An 18844-nucleotide genomic window follows, 5' to 3' on the forward strand; every position below is an offset into this window, starting at 1 on the left:
GATATGGGACCATGAGCCTGAAACTTGATTGGAATAGGTTTAGCTTTGTTGACTTGGTCAGGACACTAGACATATGAGTTTGGAAACCTCTGTGGAGAGAGTGATATCCTAGATACTGTTTTGGTTCCTCTGATCTCTTTCGCACTTTTCTTTTCTGAAAGAAGGAAAGTTTTAAGTGTATCAGATCTTACTATCCATAATTTTTATGCTTTAATCTGAAACTGGAAGCACCTTCCTCTCTAGTAATTATTTTGAAATGTTTCATAGGCCTTTCAAAAAATTTCTGTAAGCGTAGAAGGGGATTCCTGCAGTACAAAGCTCACTTGCCAAGTTAATAGAACATTATAGGAAATATTCTGTATCATAAATTTTAGCTATTTTATTTATTCTTTATATTATGTTCTTTTTATTTTTCTTCCACATTTGAGTACTTCATCACTGCTTTTTCATTTACAGTTGTATAGTTCCCTTCATTTGGTAAACTTTCAGATTTGACCATACTTTAAAAGACTAAAAAAGTTTTGGGTGTGTTTGTTTGTTTTCCTTCCCACCTTTATTAAAGACTTTCCATTGAAGAGTTGGAAATAAACACAGCAAGATATATTTGCAGTTGAAGTACAACACTTGATGCATCTGTCTGGAAGAAAACTTTTTTCATTAATTAAAATGTATGAGTTGCTAAGTGAAGTTATGGCAACAGAGTTCATCATTGGTAATAGGTAGTTTTCAGACAGTATTCATCTAACTGGAGACGGAAGAAATGCACAGACTAATTTTTTTTTCCTGCTTTAGTAATCATTCTAATAAATCACAAATTTGTAAGGGATTTATTGCCTCACTGCTAGTTTTACTTTAATTTGTATAACTTTGAACAAATGGTCAGACTGTATATGTGGTAATGGAACTGAATTTAATATTAAAGTTTATTTTGTTCTGCTGGAACTTTTAACTAGTGTTTTGGAACTGTATTGCTTTCCAGCTAATCATAATACATTCAAAATATTTTGAAATTCACTGTGGCTTATCTTCCATCTGGAAAAAACATTCCATTATGAAGTTACTTAAATCAGTCTCTTTATCATTAGAATTAATTTTTGTTCCTTGTTATTAGAACTTCTCAAATTTCCTAAAGTAGTGTGAGTTACGCTTATCTTCTTGAAAGAAGGAAAAGCTTCCTAATATATAAGTTTGTTTATTTCACAACAAACTAAATTGTCTTTTGAACCTATACCTCGTCCCTTGCCCAGTTCAGTTCATAAGGCATAAGCAGTTGTACTGGCACAACTGAAAGCCTGACATGATTACAGGAACTGTGGATTGGAAAGAAGGAGTTGGGGTTCCTTGATCCATGTTTACTGCAGAATGAAATGCTTGTGAAATTGCACTAGGACTACTTTCTCAACAATATAAATGTAGAAGAGCCAGCAGATTCTCAGTTTAGTTTCTCAGCATGCAATGTAGATAAAGAATTGCTAACCATAATTCTGCTCGATAATCTTGACATATAACATATGGTGTAGTCAATATTATACACTTATGGTGTGGAATTAAAATATGGAAGCTTGTTTACATGCACATTAGGCCTTAGAGACTGCTGATGCTACCCCAGTAGTGCCTAGTACGGGTGTTTGGGGCCAAAGGTCACTTTCAAACTATTTCAGAGTCCCTGTTGAGAACCACTCAATCTGACTTTTGAACTTGTTTGTTCAAATTTTAGCATACAAACTTACTTACAGTGTTGCATTGAACAGAGGTGGTATTTTAGCATGTTGTAATTTAACACAAACAAGCTGGAAATTGTTATCTTCCAGAAATCAAGAATTCCAGATGACTGAATGGAAAAAACTTGTCCCTCTTTGAAAGGAACTCTTTGTATGAATGTTTGAACAATTGAATGAACTGTTTGTATTATTGTTCCTTTTACTTTTCCTGGTTGGAACTGCCACTCCCAAGAATAGTGGTGGCAACTGCAGTACTCACCTGCTTCTTCTTCATCTGCTCCATGAGAAAGAGAGGTATAAAACACAAGCCTAACGTACGACTCTAGTGTTGTGCTCATGAGAGGATGCATTGGGTGGTTATAAAAATTGCTTGGCTATGTTCCTGTAGACCCTGTAATTTGCAGTTTACAGTCTATCTAGAACTGTATTTTTCAACCCATGTGAATGTGTGCATGGGTCCCAGCGCTTGGGAGGTGTGTACGGTGTTGAAACATGGTTTGACTGTGGCAGACTAAACTATCTGGGTTGCTGTACCTTGTGATGTAGCTACTTTCTTCCAGCAACATGAATGACCAGTTTCTCATCTAGTGCAACTCATAATTCACTTGATCGTATGACTCCTATAGTAAGAATATTCTTAAGTTTGTACTGTTAGGTATTTAGAGTGTGTTTTAAGTATTTTAATGGAGTATTTTTAAGCAGGAACAAGAAATGGCTTATGGATAGCTGTTGTTTCTCATTTTATGTTGATGGCTGTGTCCTCAGTAACATTGCAGACAAAAACCTCTCTGTTTGTTTGTTTATTGTGGTTATTTTTCAGTCCTGGTAGGTTTGTACTGCTTGCACAACTGATCACGCTATCTGTCCAGGTGAGCCATAGGCTCCTCTGACTTTCAGAAGTAGTTTGTTGAAGTATTTGAGAATGAACACTCCTGATACTAAAAAAGATAACTGTCTATACCTGTAAAGTTTGAATTGAGGGATTTTGGAGATTTAACACATTCATCCCGGGAACAGTTGGTGTGCTTTTTTCTGATGTCCTTTATCACCTTCAAATATAGAGGAAACTCAGTGCATCATACCAACTTGTTTAAAACCAAAGTACAACTGTAATTGTCATATGTGGTGACAAATATGCTGGATCTTTGCATTTAAAACAGCCTACATTTTGGATTTAGTTGTGACTTGGAAATGTAGTTGCTGATTTGGGTTTGTTTTCTTTTAATCCTAATTATTAAATAGCCTCTTCCGTAAGGTAGTAACGTGATCTCTGCCCAGAAGCATGTCCGTTACCATTGTGGTACGTAACTGGTGTACTTAATTCTGTTCAGACAAACAAAGGGAAGTGGTTCTTTGCACCATGTGTGCCCAGCGGTAGAACTCCTTGGCACAGGATGTTGTGGATGCTAAAAATTTGTGTGGGGTTCAAGGGGAAGTGCAACAACTTCATAAAAGGGAAATTCCTTGGGCATTGTTATACACATGGAAATCACCTCTGGCTCAGGAAATCTCTGAGCAGTGAATTGTTGGAGACTGCAAGAGACTCAAAAATTTCATTCAGAAACTTTTTCAGAAACATCAGAAAATTCTTTCACAAACATCATTTATGCTTGCCCTGTTCTTATAGTTTTGGTTTTCCAGCTTTGCCTGCTGTGGAAGATAGGGTGATACCTTCTTATTTCTTGATTTCATAAGTCTTTTAGTTTAATAGCTGTCTAGCTGGGCAGATTGTCCATTTTTGCTGTTCTTTATTTGTAAGAAAACTGATAGTGATATGAAAGTGAGTACTGACCTGCGCCTGGAGCTGTAAAAACCTAAGACTCTTGAGTTTTAAACAACGCTATGAATATTACAGTTCCATATCATGTAAGGGGCAGGAGATAGTCTTTTATTAGACTTAGGGATTTTTCCTGTCATAAAATTACCTGTTGGTATAATATAGCAAGCACTGTCTTTCCTAGCTGTCTTCTGTTTTGAGAGTTGACAGCTGGTTATTCATTACAGCCATCTATCGGCAAATTAGGTCTTCTAAATAGCAAATAAAAAAGAAACAAAGGGGTACTCTTACTATTCTGTCAAAGCAGTGAAAATGTAAAATTGCAAAATAGTGACTAAGTAGGGGGGGTGTTTTGTCTTTAAAATGGGTATGGCCAAATTAAGAAATAAGTTGCATATGTTAAATCTGTTAAACATCGAATACAAAGAAAACCAGAATTGTTTCTGTGCAGCATCATTCCACCCCTTTGTATACAGATATATTTTCAGGTGGTCTTCAAATAGTTTTTTAGCAAGTTGGCTTTTCTTATTCTTCATGTGTCATTTTCTTTCAAGATGTTTATTAATGGTGTACACCCTGAGCTTGAACAGGAAGATGTTAAAGATCTTGTGTTTTGAGACTTTTTCCACTTAAACAAGAAGCAAAATAATATTTCCCAGGTTAAGCTCATACTTTCTGATATCTTTTGTTTCAAAGGTTGCTGGTACACACCTGTATGACTGGAGTCTTCAGGGATATATTGCTGTAGAGTCTCTTTGGAAGGATAATCCTAAGAAGAAGAAATCTGTGGAAAAAAGTGATAAGGTAAGAAGTCTGAGGAACCTGATTTCTGAATTTACCACGGCGTTTTCAGACAAAGAATATACAAACCATAGTGGTTTTTTTTCTACTCTGACTCAGCTTTTATTTCTGAAGACAAAGATTTCATTCTATCTTTCTAAGCTGTGGAAAAATATTAAGCTTATTTCAAGTTAAACTTTCAGAAATGCTGTTTGGAAGTTTTCTTTAGCGTAATCTACTAAGTGTTTAATAGGAAAGTTGAGAGTATTGTGATTGGGATGCTAGGGATCAAGGCTCTTACAGTCTTGATTATTTTAAAAGGCTAACTTTCTTTTTTTAAAGTAATTTAATTTGACAAGTTCCATCTTGAAAATCTGAATAACTTTTTTTTTCATTACATATCTCCTCTTTGTAAGAGAGAAGATAGAATCTTGTTTCCAATTTATTCCCTTTTTGTTTTTTTCCTTTGAATGTTCATGAATATTTGCTCTAGCATGATGATGTCAGTGTGCTGCTCTATTAAATGTTACTATCTAGTCATAAAACCAGCAGCTTATAGAGATGCAGTTCTTGGGGATTTACTCATAGATAACTAGCTGTGTGGTTTAATACTTACAGCCCTATTTTAGGAAACTATGGTTTAATCGGTTCTCATTCAGAAGACTGCCAATAAAAATTGAGTTTATTTTGAATCTGCTTTGAACTAGGCATCCTGGTGAGGTACCAAGCGTAGTCATTGCTGAAAGTTTCTGCTTTCTAGATTTCCAATTGTTAACACTGTACAAGCAGTGAGACTAACTTTCACATATGTGAATTTATCTGTTTAATTTTTTTTCTAGTTAGAATATCATTCATCTTTATTTTCTGTTCTACAGGTCACTTTTTTTTTTCTTTTTGGTCTGGCATTACTGTTCTGTGTTATGTTAAGCAGACTGATGTCTTGCCTTAGAGATGCCTGCATCTGATGACAGAGCTTTGTTTTCCTGAGTTTGGCAAGCACTGAGGTTTCTTTAAAACAGCATTTTTGAATTAACATGCTAATACAATTAAGTGAATGTCTGCATGCTTATTTTGAGTTTTAGAATGGAGCAGCTTTCCCTAATCCCCCTATAGAGCATCAGTGATACAGTAGGATTTCCTCGTGTACTTCACTAGAGAAGGGAAGCCTTTTTTTCCAGCACTCCTGTGGTCCATGCTTATACAGTACCACCATTTTAAGGCATGTGTGGCTTTAGTTACTTTAAATCTCAGTATCTCAGCAAGCGTGCTCTTCCATAGTTGATTTATAGTCCTCAAAGTAGTTGCACTATATTTAAGTCATATTATTCAGTGTACATGAATGATTTTATCCTTGGTTTTGAGTTAGTGTTTGTATTGGTATCCAACTATTTGCTTATATGTTTGTGTGTGTTAAAGCAGTGTATATTAAGACTTTATATTAGGCTTTTTATAGAGAGATATATATATAAATAAATATATATATATATAAAAATGTGTATTATATTTCTGTGTAAAACCACAGACTGGTTGAGGTTGGAAGGGACCTCTGGAGGTCATCTGGTCCAGTCCCCTGCTCAAGCAGGACCACCTAGAGCTGGTTGTCCAGGACTGTGTCCAGACAGCTTTTGAATATCTCCAAGGTCAGAGCCTCCACAACCTCCCTGGGCAACCTGTGCCAGGGCTTGGTCACCCTCACAGTGAAAGAGTGGTTCCTGATGTTCAGAGGGAAACTCCTGTGTTTCAGTTTGTGCCTGTTGTCTCTGGTCCTGCCACTGGGCACCACTGAAAAGAGCCTGGCTCCATCCTTGCACCCTCTCTGCAGGTCTTCATGTACATTAAGATCCCTCTGAGCCTTCTCTTCTCCAGGCTGAGCAGTCCCAGCTCTCTCAGCCTTTCCTCATAGGAGAGATGCTTCAGTCCCTTCATCATGTCCATGTCTCTCTTGTACTGGGGAACCCAGAACTGGACACAGTACTCTACTTTAACTTTGTCTGTAGAGTTGATCAAACACAATATACAACTGTAGTGAATTGTAGGATTTTAGTTTTGTATATCTGTAATTGTTTGCTTCTACAAATTGCTAGATGTTATGACTGGATAATAATGTCTAATAGAGCAGTATGCAGTGACATCATTATGTTAGAGCAAATATTTATGAATACTCCTCCCAAAGAAATCGGAAATAGGATTCTATTTTGCTGCTTCAAATGCATTATCCATTCTACAAAACGCTACCAAGTTTCAAAATAAGTGCAGTGTGATTGATTAATGATATTAGTTGAAGATTAGTACCGACTTGTGAAGAAATAGGAACTTGTTTTAATGAATCGTTACATTATGTAATGTCTTGATCATAATTTAGAACCTGCCTTGAAGCTTCTCTTAATAATGGTTTTGGTATTTATCTACTAGACACTTCTGTTACCCCAGAGGAGCAAGCTGTCTCTGTAGTTGTACCTCTCTGATATAGATAAGCAAACTGACTTCTAGGAAATACGTGTAGATGGCTCAGTGCGGCAGAGTGTAAGAGACCAGAGAATGGTGCGAGTTGATTGAATGTGTGCCAAGGAGAGCCTGTTAGGTTTTTAGGGAATTTTTGTAACTGCTACTTAACGAAATAAAAGTTCAAGTGTGTAACATAAATCTTCTGTAGTTTTGAATTCACTTCTAAACTCACTGTATCTTTAATTCCTGATTTCTGAGCAACTATGCTTGTTCTGTTGATAGAAACTGCTGCCCTAGCTGCAGACTGCTTCCCATCTCTTATTTTAGTTGTTTAATGTAGCCTGGCAAAACGAACAGGTGATTTGAAAACAACTTTGAACCAGCAGAAAGTCTTGGTCTTTTGCTGTGGACCTCCGGATTGAGCCATAGCTCACACCTGGTAACAGGTCATACTAGGATGACAGTGACGTATAGCTTCTTGGGTTATTGTAAACCAGAAGTCCTGTCTGACCAGAACATGGTATTTTCAACCCAGAGGCCTAAGACGTAAGGGGGATGGCCACTGAGAGAGAGATGTTTTGGAGAGGCAATTGCACTTGAATAGACTGCAGGTACGGGACTGAGTTCCCTAGGTAGGTGTAGGTGTGGGACTAGTTCCAAACAAGCTGGGTTGGAGAAATGCTCACGTCTCCTGTCAGTTGCTGAGTCTTATGGGAGTGGAGACTTTCTTCAGTGGATAATCGTCCTGTTTTGGCCCTAGGCGCTTCAGTAAATGCACTTGTATAGGTCTTTGAATAAACAAACGTTAGTTAATTGTACTGTACCTTTCCCAAAATCTAGGCTGTCAAAAATTATCTCAAAAAAATAGGCAACATTAAAATATTTCAGAAAGACAACTGACAGCATCAGTAAAAATTAGCTGAGCTTTTTATTTTATTGTGTTCCAGGCTTTCAAAAGGAAACACGTGGTTGTTATTGGAAGGCAAAAACTTTTGAAGCTTTCATCTTATTATAAGGCTTATTCAAGCACTTGCTACTTCAGCAGAAAAACAAACGACATGCAAAATTGCAGAGACCACTAAGTAAACACACTTCTTTCTCTTCCTCCTTGCAGAATCTTTAAATCACACCCCTTACTTGCCAAAATGTTATTTGCACAAAGGAGCAAAGTGCCATTGAATGGTTTCCTCCTAAAGTTCATCTAATTGTTCGGATACTGTTAGTGTTAACTGTTGCCATTAGCTTGATGGATTAGGCAAGATACAAAAATCCTGTGACTCAAATGAAGAAGCACTACGCACTTGATGAAATTGCTTGCATTTCAGATGTTCAGTGATCTCTTACCACTGGAGCATACAGCCTCATTGTTTTCTTGTCCTCTGAAGTTGTTGAAGGGAGGGTATTGTGTCCCTGGTGTCTAGAGAAGCTGAACAGCAGTTGTAAAAAGTCACATGCTTTCAAAGTCACTAGAATGTGGACTGAAAAGTATTTCTAATGGAAGAAGTCTGCTCTGAAACTTCTTTTCGTCTGCGCTGGTGAAGCTGTATAAAATACATAGTTGAGAATTTGGGGGGGTATGGGTGGGTTTGGGTTTTTTTTTTTGTGGGTTTGATTTAATTGTTTTGGGTTTTTCTTTAAGATAGCATTGTGGTGTTCTATCATGATGTGGTCAGTCACAGTTAATAATGAAAACTTCTACCTTTTTTAATACATATAAGCACTGGTATGTCCCTAACATGAGATGTGAGAGGTGAAGTCTACCCTAGAAAAACTTTTTCAGTCTATCTCTGATGCTGTGTGGTTATACCAGTGCAAAAAAGTACTTTTTGTTCATAGAGATAATTAGAGTCACCAAATCAGTATCAACTTTTCTAGCAAAAGAGTTTCTGTTTAAGTTGCATTTTTATTGGAGCTTTTAATGATACAGAAATGTCATGGAAGAAGATAAATACTTCTAACTATCATGTACTAAAATTGGCAGAGCATTCTAGGATAGATTCTGGGACTTCTGTCTTAATTTGACAGCCCTGTGAAAGAATTGGGTTGGCTTTGTATATTTGTTTTTTATTGTTGTACTAGGCAGCTAGATTCCTTAACTAGTGAAGGCAAATATAAATGTTATTCTTGAGGAGTTGTTACAGCAGATGTAACCCATTTTGTGAAACCATGCCAGAGCAAAAGATGTTATTTTTTGTTTTTGTGACATTCACTCTAGCGTTTTTCTGTTGCTACACAAAGGATTCTTGCAAATAGTCAAGCAATATATGGGTGGCTCTTCTTGGCTTGTGTTTATTTGTTATGTTGCTCATAATTTGTTTGATAGTCATAGGTACCACAGCTGTGCATAACTTCATGTTTGTGCAGCAATATGTCATTAAAATAGATGTGGTATGTTAATTTTCTGAAGGTTTTATGAAACAAAAACCTGTGCCAAACTGAGGTCGTATCAGCTGAAATCTAAGTTCTGCCAAGAAAGATGAATTCCAGGACCTTCTGCTGCTACATTTCAAAACACTGTGGCTGGAGCCCCTCCATACAGCAAGTCTGTCTGATCAGGTTTTGAATACAGTGTTTACAGTATAGCATTCTGCTATCCTGAAGCTGACTTGTTGAAGGAGACAGCTCTTCAGGATGTCAGGATGAAAGCCCTCTGCTAAAACTACGCAAGTACCATAAGTAAAAATCAGTGTTCATATTTTTTATTTCCAGAAGGATGAAACATTTTCATAATAAGGGACAGCAGGAGTAGTTATGCAGCTTCTGTATACATTATCTCAATATAAAGTGGACAACTTTTCTACTTCTTCCCCCAGGTAGAGGAGATGGTAGAAGAAACGTAACTGGCTTGTTGGGAGGCCAGGTATATTTTAAGGGTTTTATCTTCTGAAAATGTTTTGCTTACTTGAGTGATCTTTACTCACAAGAAGTAATTCCACAAAAATGAGCAGAATTAGTATTAACATTTATGTTACCGGGTTGTAAATCTTCAGAGGAAGTGATAGTGAAATGGAAGATGTCTCTCAAACGTTTTTATCTTAAACTTAGTGTGCAAAACCTGTAGAGAATCATACCAACTTAGGCCTTTATGCAGTTTTTTAGAATGATGTGTTTGAAACCCTTTTAAGTAGCCCTAAGTGGCATCACACTTTCATCACTGGGGTTTTGCAATTATGAAGGCTAATGCCCTGCGTTGCCTTCAGTTAGTCTTTGTGAGTAACTGGTCCCTCTGCTCTGCCCAATAATATAGTTCATGCAAGATTATCTTTTTCTACATTTCTTTTTTTCTACACTTTTTGCCTTCCAGTGCCTACAAAAGTGTTGAACTAGCTGAACTGTTAAACCAGTGAATTACAGCTCCCTTTTGTTTTTTTTTTTCCACATCAATCTCTGTTTAATAGTGGCTGAGTTTATCGGCTTTAATACCTGTCCTTAGGTCAGAGGGATGGACAAACCATAGCAGCTTGAGGATTTTGTGCAACAGCAGCATAAACTTAAGGACTGTGGTTTTCTATACAAAGGGTTACAACTTATTTACAGAAAACTGCTTAAAGATCAGTATTTCAGAACCACAGTTCAATACATACCACGTGTAAGTTTCTAACAATTGGGTCCTGGCTGGCAGTCAGCTCACTTTATTTTCATGAAATGTAACCCTTTTGCCCTTCCTCTTCTGCCTTTGGTTTCGATGCTTCCATAATTTGTACTGTTGTATTGTGCTGTAGGGTTGTTAGCTCTCATACTATAATGACTTTGTCCTTAAGTGACAAGGGCATGTGTTAATGGCACCGAGTTGCTTAAACCCAGGTTTTGTTCCAGCCAGTAAGTTAATACGTACTGAAACACATAGGAAAACAATTTTCTTCAGTTAGGTCTTACTTTCCCTTGTCTTTATACCACTCAAAGACTTTTGCTGTTTTTTCAGCTATTCTGGATTCTCTCTATTCTCCCAACACTGAATTGGGCACCCATTGTTTTTACTGAAGTGGCCAAAATGTGAAAAACCAGAACAACACTAGAGCTTTAAGAACACCCTCCTTTTCAGGTCTTGTTCCTTTCTTCATGTGTGTACTCTTTCCCACTTTGGTCCAATCTGTAGTAAGATCTTACAGAAAACTGATTTTTAAAAAAAATTTTTTTTTTCTGTCTGTCATTTCATTGTTTCAACAGCTTCAGAGATTGAGAGAAACTCTTGTGGCTTATTGTTTGGTTTTCATTCCTGCCTGGTCTGTTGATAGACAACATCTGTGACTTACCAATACTAATATTTATTTTTTTTTACCTATAGATATCTATTTATTACACATATAAATATGTAAATATTAAAAATCTATGTATATGGCTATCTCTGGGTATTTTATTAAGCGCTAGCTGGTGACGGAGTGTTTCCAAGTGCAAAGACTGCTCAGCTTTGGGTGCTGGTTTTCTGCGCTTGCTCAGAACAAGCATAAAGGAAATTGTGGACCTAAACTTTCCTCACCTGAAAGCTCTAGTGGAAGTTGTGGTGTCAGCGTGTTGGCTGGGGAGCTTTACTGTCAGCATCATAGATTGTGACTGTAGCAGACCTTAAACTGTGTTTTAAGAGGAGAGTTTTTAAGTCCCTTGTGTTTTGAGCATCCTTTAAAACACAATATAAGCAGATGAGAGAGCTTCTTTCTGCAGGAGATGCTTGTGAGACTTGAATGAACTAAAAGATAAACATCTACTGATAGAAAATACTGTTCACTGTCATATGCTCTCCTTTTATTGTTTGGTAGTAAGAACAACAGAGTAAAACTTGTAAAAGTTATTACTTCTTTTGGATTGGGTCCTTACTAGGGGCAGTGGAGATTTTAAATGTGTTAGAGGTTGGAAAGACAGAATCTACTCTGCAAAAAGTTGGGCTTTTAAAGGGCAACTTAGAGTCACATTTTAAAAAGTGCTTCATATTTCTGAGTTAAGTTCAAGTTCAACGAAAAATAAAGAAGGAGAATAAGTTACTGACTGACAGGGGGAGGATGAATAAGGTAAACCAGTGACGTTCTCTTTATTGTAAGCAATACATTGCAAACGAAAGAGGACAGAAGAAAAGGTAAGTTACTAATCTGAGAGCCCAGAGGAGCCTTTGTTTTTCTTTTGCAACTGTTGTTTCTTTTCTGGTGGTCAGACTCTACCTTTCAAGAGTTTTCCATAAGCATAAGAGAGATGTATACCTACCTTTGGAGTTATAATTTCTAAGGGTAGATGCCAGAGCAAAACGGCCTGGCAATCTGCAAGACTTTTTCCAGAGGTAGCAACAGAAACCAACTTCTGCATCTGGCTAGGCTGTAATGCGAGAAAAAAGCCACCACACATTTGGGGTTTTTTGACATTAGGCTAGGTTGCTTTGGGGTATCTTCTCTATGGAATGAAAATTTTCAGAGAAATCATTGCGGATTTTTAAGTTCTTTAAAATTTAGTTCTCAATGTATCTCTGTTAGATACTGTGAGCTAAGTTGGGTTGTTTTTTAATCACTCATGTACTGAAACCTTACGAAAAGCGTTGTGCATGGTCGCCTTAGTTCCAATATTATTTTCAATTTCAAATAATGATTTTTTTATTCTTTTTTTTTGATCCCATGGAATCCCGATGTATTGAACACTTCACTAATGAATGTGTTATGGAGATTTCTTATTAGTCACCTTTTGGTTCAAACTGTCAGAAGCATAAGAATGCAAAATATTTCCCCTTCTGCTGTGGGATAGAGCTCTGATGCGTGAACTCCTCGGGCCACCCGGATATATCATGGAGTGGTTGTGTTGAGCCAGAAAGTAGAAAAGACAGTCTTGAATATGTGCCTGCTTGTAATTATGAGAGGGCATCATGGCACAGAGGAGGTCTGTCTTCTGGGTCATTGATCTAAACACATCTTTTGCTTCTGATCTGGTTTTGAGTGTGGCTAGAGGGCTTTGACACTTTGTTGGAAAATTAGGTGTGTTTAATTCTTCTGCCAGCTCAAAGGACGTGCTTTTCTGGCTACCCGTATTACTGCTTGATCAGTCTCACTCAAGCTCACTATTTACATAGTGGGCACATACAGGGATGGAGTTTAAAGAACTTCTTAATTGCTAATTCAGCAAATGAGTTTGTGTGAGGAATGACAGTTTAGCAGTAGATTGGCTTGAATTAAATAACTTCACAGATCTAGTGAAGACAAGCCCAGTGATGAGATCTATTGAGCTCACAGAAACAAAGGAATTGAGCAAGACCCCTGTTTTTCTATACATTCGTGTGTGTGTGTGTGTGTGTGTGTGTGTGTTGCTTTGGGGTTTTTTCCTCTTTCAGGACAAACAACAACAAAAAAAAGCTTACCTAGATGGTATTTGCTTTTTACAAGTTAAAACAAGCAAGTGGAAAAACAGAACTCTCTGTGAACAATTTATTTCTAGTTCATTTGTTCAGAATTGAGTAATCCCTGAGATGAGGCATCATGAGTCAGATTATTCATTATAAATTGTAGTAAAATGTTGTAACTTACAAGTTCCTGTACAGGAAAATCACAGAGTAGATCATTATTTTGAAGTGGGTGTGGTTTGTGGATGTGATTTCCTGTACTATGACATATCCAGGGTAGTGATCAAAATGGGTTTTTGAAAGAAAGAATTACCTTTTAAAGGCCTTGCTAGGCATATTTTGAATAAGAAACTGAAGAATTATCTTCATAATTGAATCTTGATGTATTGAGTCCATATCTCCAGCGCAGCATATGCAGGGTCTCATAAACTAGGTGCCTTATTCATAGTGTTTAACTTGTGCTGGGACATAAACATTTCACAGGATGGGTCAAATTTATGTTTTCCAGGCTCTTCTGGCTTCTTTTGTTACATTTTCCATCACATTTAAGGCATATTGGTAAAAATATATTTTTAGAATAAAAAGAAAATGCCATTTAATCTTTACGTGTAGAATTTAAGAATAATTGAGGCAGGGTGCGACCTGTGATCATTTCATCCAACCCCCTGTTCAAAGCAGAGACAGCTTCGCAGTTAGATTTGGTGGCTAAGGCCTTGTGCAGTCGAGTGCTGAATATTTCCAAGGATGGAGATTCAAAAAGTTCTCTGGAAAACCTGCTCCAGTGCTTGATCGATGGTGTGATACATTTATTCCCCCCCCCCTCCTTAGATCTAATAGAAATTTGCCTAGCTCTTCCAAATATGTACATGCCCATTAAGGAACTGTGGATAGCAATTAGGTTCTCCCTTTGTCTGGTCTTCTCCAGGCTGAACAGACCCACGCGTCTCAGCCTGTCCTTGTATGTCATGTGCTCCAGTCCCCTAGCCATCTGTGTGCCCCTTTAAGTATTTTTTTTTTATTGATATCTATTTAAAACTATAATCAAATGCCTGTTCATTACAGCATACTTGGCAAATACATAGACCAGACGCTCTAACAAGCCTCTCTTTGTTCTTTGATTTCTATCATTTATTTCGGGGAAAGTGTGAAAACACTCTCTCAAAGGATATGTACTAAAAGAGACCTATTGTATAAATCGACGCAGAATTCAGAGAATGCAAAATAGCAACTACTCTGTGGGAATTTATCCTCTGTTATTAGTGCAGGCAAAATGAGTCAATTAAAGCATTTCTGTTGAACTACTTGTTCTCTCAAATCCTTTAATTGCTCAGCTAACTACAGGAAGATTAAAATCTAGAAACCGTTTGGGAGAAGATCATATTTGAGTATATTATACTGAATTAGTCTCATCAACCACTTGATTTTGCAAGAAGTTTTTCTTTCAGCTTTTGAAGAGTGTTTCTGTTCTGGCAAAAACATTAATCGTGGATTGCCTCAATTGAAGTTTTGTGCATATTTTTCCTTCCTCAAGGGTGATGCAGAGGGTGACAAGTCCCTGGAAATCCATGCTGCTTCAAATGAAGAGCGAGCCCGGAAGTAAAACACCAGATCACTTGGCATCAAACAGGTAAAGGATAAAGACTGATAATAGTATGTTGCTACAGCAGCAAAATAATCTGGAAAAGCTGAACATTTGCAAGTTTGACTTCTAGTTCTCTTCATATTGGTGAAGAAAGAGAGGAAGACAGCTGATAATTTTATTTGTCTTGACATTTGTCAAGAATATGCATGCTCCTTAACACTAAGTTAACTGATCTAAATTCTTCATCCTTAGAGCATAGCAAGTAAATGCATGTTTTCTCCAAGGGTTCCGAGTTAATTTAGCAAGGCCTTATTAATGTGGTGATGGTTGTGTTTGGGGGTTTGGGGTTTTTTTTTATCTTCTTCCCTTCCCATTTCTGCCTCCCATACCAAAAACCTCTTTGCTGCCTTTGTCACACCTGTGCAGGTATGAAGGAGGGGAAGGAAACCCCTTCCCTGCTGATAACATTTTCTCTAAAGAATCGTCAGTGCTAGGGTATAGCCTTATCTTACAGCCTGTAACAGTCCACGATGTGCCTGAGCTTTCATGATGATGTACCTCCCTAATGAGATGTGCTTCATCAGTCGGGAACGAATGCTGGAGGAAGTGGAGGCAGCGTTTCCCAGGTCTCTGAGCCAGAAGCTCGAGTTGAGACACCAGTTCTGTTTCTGACTTGGCCACTGAGCTGCTTTCTAAAGTCCAGCCAGTCCTGTGGTTGTTACAGTTTCTAGAAAAGCAAAACAAAAACACTCCCTCCGCTGTTTTTTAAGGTGGTTCAATTTCATAGGGCAAAAATTGCTCTGTATTTGAGGCTTGTTATTACTAACGGTAATGTAATTGGGCATCTTTTAGTACAAAATATCAGATAATGTCTGCTCTGTTATCAGTTGATAAAGGATGTCTTTTCTGAACGTGCTTTCTAGTTGCTTGTCTTTTCCCTATATTATTTTCATGTCATGTTAAAGACTTATTTTTCATCAGAAAGTGATCCTAGCATTGTAGGGACTCCCTACTATTTTTGTATGCAGTGTTCCATTTACCAGAAAAATTATTTTTTTTCCTAACTGCCAACTGTGTAAATAGAGTCCAGATTTAGAAAACTGCACCATTTTTTTTCTTCTATGCATCATCACCAGTCACAAATGTTTGCAGATGTGATGGAATGCACACATCTGCTGAGCAGCAGCATTCCACTGTTACACGGTCAGCTTTAAAAGCAAAACTAGTTTCTAATGTTGTTTCCCTTAATGTATATTTAATTGCTATAGCTAATTCTTACAAGGGCAAAAAGGTGTATTGACTGGGCTGATTTACTGAGTACTTTAGTTTTTCATTCAGACATATGAATATAAAGTGTTTAAGAGTACATGTTTTCCAAGTATTTTATAAAATAGCCACATAAAATAAAAATAAAAATAAAAAAAAGGAAGAACAGGTTTTGTTTTGAGTAAAGATACCCAGGAGAACCAAGAGGAAGAACAGCTTCTCTAAAATTCACTAAAATGTTCTGCTTATTGTGAACTAGGACAGAGCTACTAAATGATAAAAAGCCAGGAAAATTGAACTTTTATTTACATATGTTCGACACTGTACAAATATCAAGGTTCATTACAAACACAAACCCGTAAATAGCTTTGATTTTCTTCTAGCATTTCTTACTGTGTGAATATAGTTTCTGGTAGGTCGTTATTCACTTTTTGAAATACTAGTGCGTTTTGCTTAAGGCACATTTTCTTTTGGTGGGGGGTGGCGGTGAAAGGAAAGGAACAAAAGCTGTCAGGAAGACTTACACTAAAGTTGTTATCTAGATCCTTTGTCCTGAGGATTTTAATCATAAATATAGTCATGCTGTAAGTAAGTTTTGAGGAAAACCTCACTAACAGCTGCTGTCTCAGATGTTCTACTGTCTTTCTTTTTAAAGAGTGAAGATAATTGCTCAGGTGCTTAAAGTACCTGGGTGCTGCTGGTTTTGAAATTTGCTTGCTTTACAAAGTGTTCTTTCTGGAGGAGATACATAAATGGAACTGCTAGATTTTTGACCTAGAGCAACCAGATGGTGAAAGTTCAATTCAGTATCAATTTTCAGCTGTTCAGCGGGGGTGGCGATTTGTTACTTCTGCTTGAAATAAAATCCAGTTATTTAACTCTGTACCCAACTCCAGATGTGTTGTTGGATTTGGGTGATCCCAAAGGTTAGAGAATGCTGCTGTGGTCTTTGAAAAGACATATTTGTTTATTCTGAATGAGATCAGTCCTGAAAGTCTCACTGTATTTTCAACTGTTGGCAATATTCCTCGTTGAATCTGGTTACTGAAATAAATACAACCTCATTTTCCTCATAAAGAATTGCCGCAGCATGGGTCTCTGAATTGTGAATGGTCAGCCAAGGACAAAATCACTTCGAGTTAAGAGACAGTGACATATTTCTCCATTGCAAAAACCAGCAGCATTGCACCTCCTTTATTGTAGTATGTTTGTCATCAATAATTTTATGCAAACTACAGCTCAAACCACATCCCATTGTGGGAGAAGCAAGCTTTAATTTTATCCAGCTGTTGTGCTGAATCGTTGCATGGAAGTGGCATGGCTTTTGTTTTTCCATGGAGACAGCATATCTCATTTTCACTCTGTTCAGGTTCTATATTGATGTAATTCCATTTCTTTGAGTTAAATTACCCTAACTTTACACTAGAGTAAGTGACATTAGGAAGAAAGGCATTTGATGGGAATTAAAAAGAATTCTTTTTGAGAAAGTTGGTTTATTACACAAAATTTCAGTTGGTGTTCTGTTGGCTGTGAAGTGTTCTTCCTCTTTTGTATTTCCATACAGTTCAGCTGTAGGAATCGGTTCTCAAGAGCAGACATAATCACTAGTGCTCTAATGTCAGTAGTATGAAGAGTTAAATATCTTTACTAGAAGTAAATTGGTATTGAGAATGTTCCTCAAAGAGATTTTTATCAACTTGCTACATCAAAGGAAAAAAATTTTAATTGTACTTTGACAATGGAAAGAAAAGGTCTATGATATTTAATTCTGCTTTCTCCCTTCTTCCCTCTCCCTTCTTCCCCTCTGTTCCCTTTCTTTGGTTATAGGTGAATAAAAAATATAGATATGAGCAACAATTTCCCAAGAAAAAGAGGAAAACCAACTGATGAATCCATTTTGATTTTGAACGTGACTAACCTGCCTCAGGAAAGACTGACGGTGTGCTGCTTGGGCTTCTGGTATGGAATCTGTGAAAGGACACTACGTATTTTGGGTCAGTCTTGAGACCTTGTCCTCAGTTCTGCAGTGGGACTCAAGTCCGCCCGTGCTTGTCCCATTGCAGCATCAGCATTGCAAGTGGCAAGTCTCTAAATTACTCAGTCTCTTGTTATTATTTGTATATAAAATAAAATTCCAGTTAGACAAAATGGTCCTGGTTTTTTCCCCTCCTGTTTCATTAAACCCATGTATGTGACATTTGCACAGTCTGTGAACGGTTCTCGAGATGCTGTTTACAATGGTGTATTTTTTAGCAGTGAGGAAAAGCTTAAAGTAGCATGATGTTTTGGCTAACATTAGCTAATAGAATTACGAATGAGAACAATTACAATGACTCTTGTGTTTTGTCTGAGTCTCCCCCTCCTTCCTATACAAATCTTCTGCCTCATCAGTGCCAGCGGGAGGTATATAATGAAGCGTCTGTGAGTTCCTGTCTAGTAGATGGATGGGAATGGAGCTGTTAATGTTTGTTCTTGTTTTTGCTTGAATGCACAGCTCAATGGGAACCAGAACGTTACAGTGGTGGGAACCAGCTATAGAATAACTTGGCTGTTTCCTTATTCCCAGCCAGGGGAGGGGAGGGAAAAGTGAAGCGAAGGGAAATACAAAAGGATTTCCAGCATTTTGAAATCTTTGCACAATAAGACCCTTTCATCATTTGTTGCCATTTCCATGAGTCTCTCTTCTGGGGCATGATGCTTCACAAGTTACTGTAATCCAAGTAGCTTGGAGCATTTAAAGCTGTGTTGGTGAGTCTTAAATGTTCCTAAATTAATCAGTGAATATGAGGAATGGGGGAAGGATGGAATTAAATGTGTGCTTGTACGATACACTAACTTTCTAAAAGGAACAGGGAAGAAAATACAGAGTAAATCGGATTCAAAATGCTTTTAAAAATTTTTGTTATTACTTGGTTAGGTATTCCAGCTGAGCGTATTCCACAAACTTTTAGAGAAAAACAAAC

General features: G+C 37.4%; 1 protein-coding gene across 2 annotated transcripts in view; it reads left to right on the forward strand.

Annotated features, from left to right (window-relative positions):
* The window catches only part of APOO (apolipoprotein O), a 36112-nt gene extending 17904 nt beyond the window's left edge, over positions 1-18208 (forward strand). For both annotated transcript variants that reach the window (XM_030019432.2, XM_030019431.2), the window contains 3 exons: positions 4195-4302; positions 14565-14660; positions 17709-18208. In XM_030019432.2, coding sequence (XP_029875292.2) covers positions 4195-4302; positions 14565-14633 — 177 coding nt within the window. In that variant the 3' untranslated portion in view covers positions 14634-14660; positions 17709-18208. The remainder of the gene's footprint in view (positions 1-4194; positions 4303-14564; positions 14661-17708) is intronic.
* Positions 18209-18844: the final 636 nt, after the last annotated feature.

Source organism: Aquila chrysaetos, chromosome 7 (genome assembly GCF_900496995.4).
Source record: "Aquila chrysaetos chrysaetos chromosome 7, bAquChr1.4, whole genome shotgun sequence".
NCBI classification, from domain to species: domain Eukaryota; kingdom Metazoa; phylum Chordata; class Aves; order Accipitriformes; family Accipitridae; genus Aquila; species Aquila chrysaetos.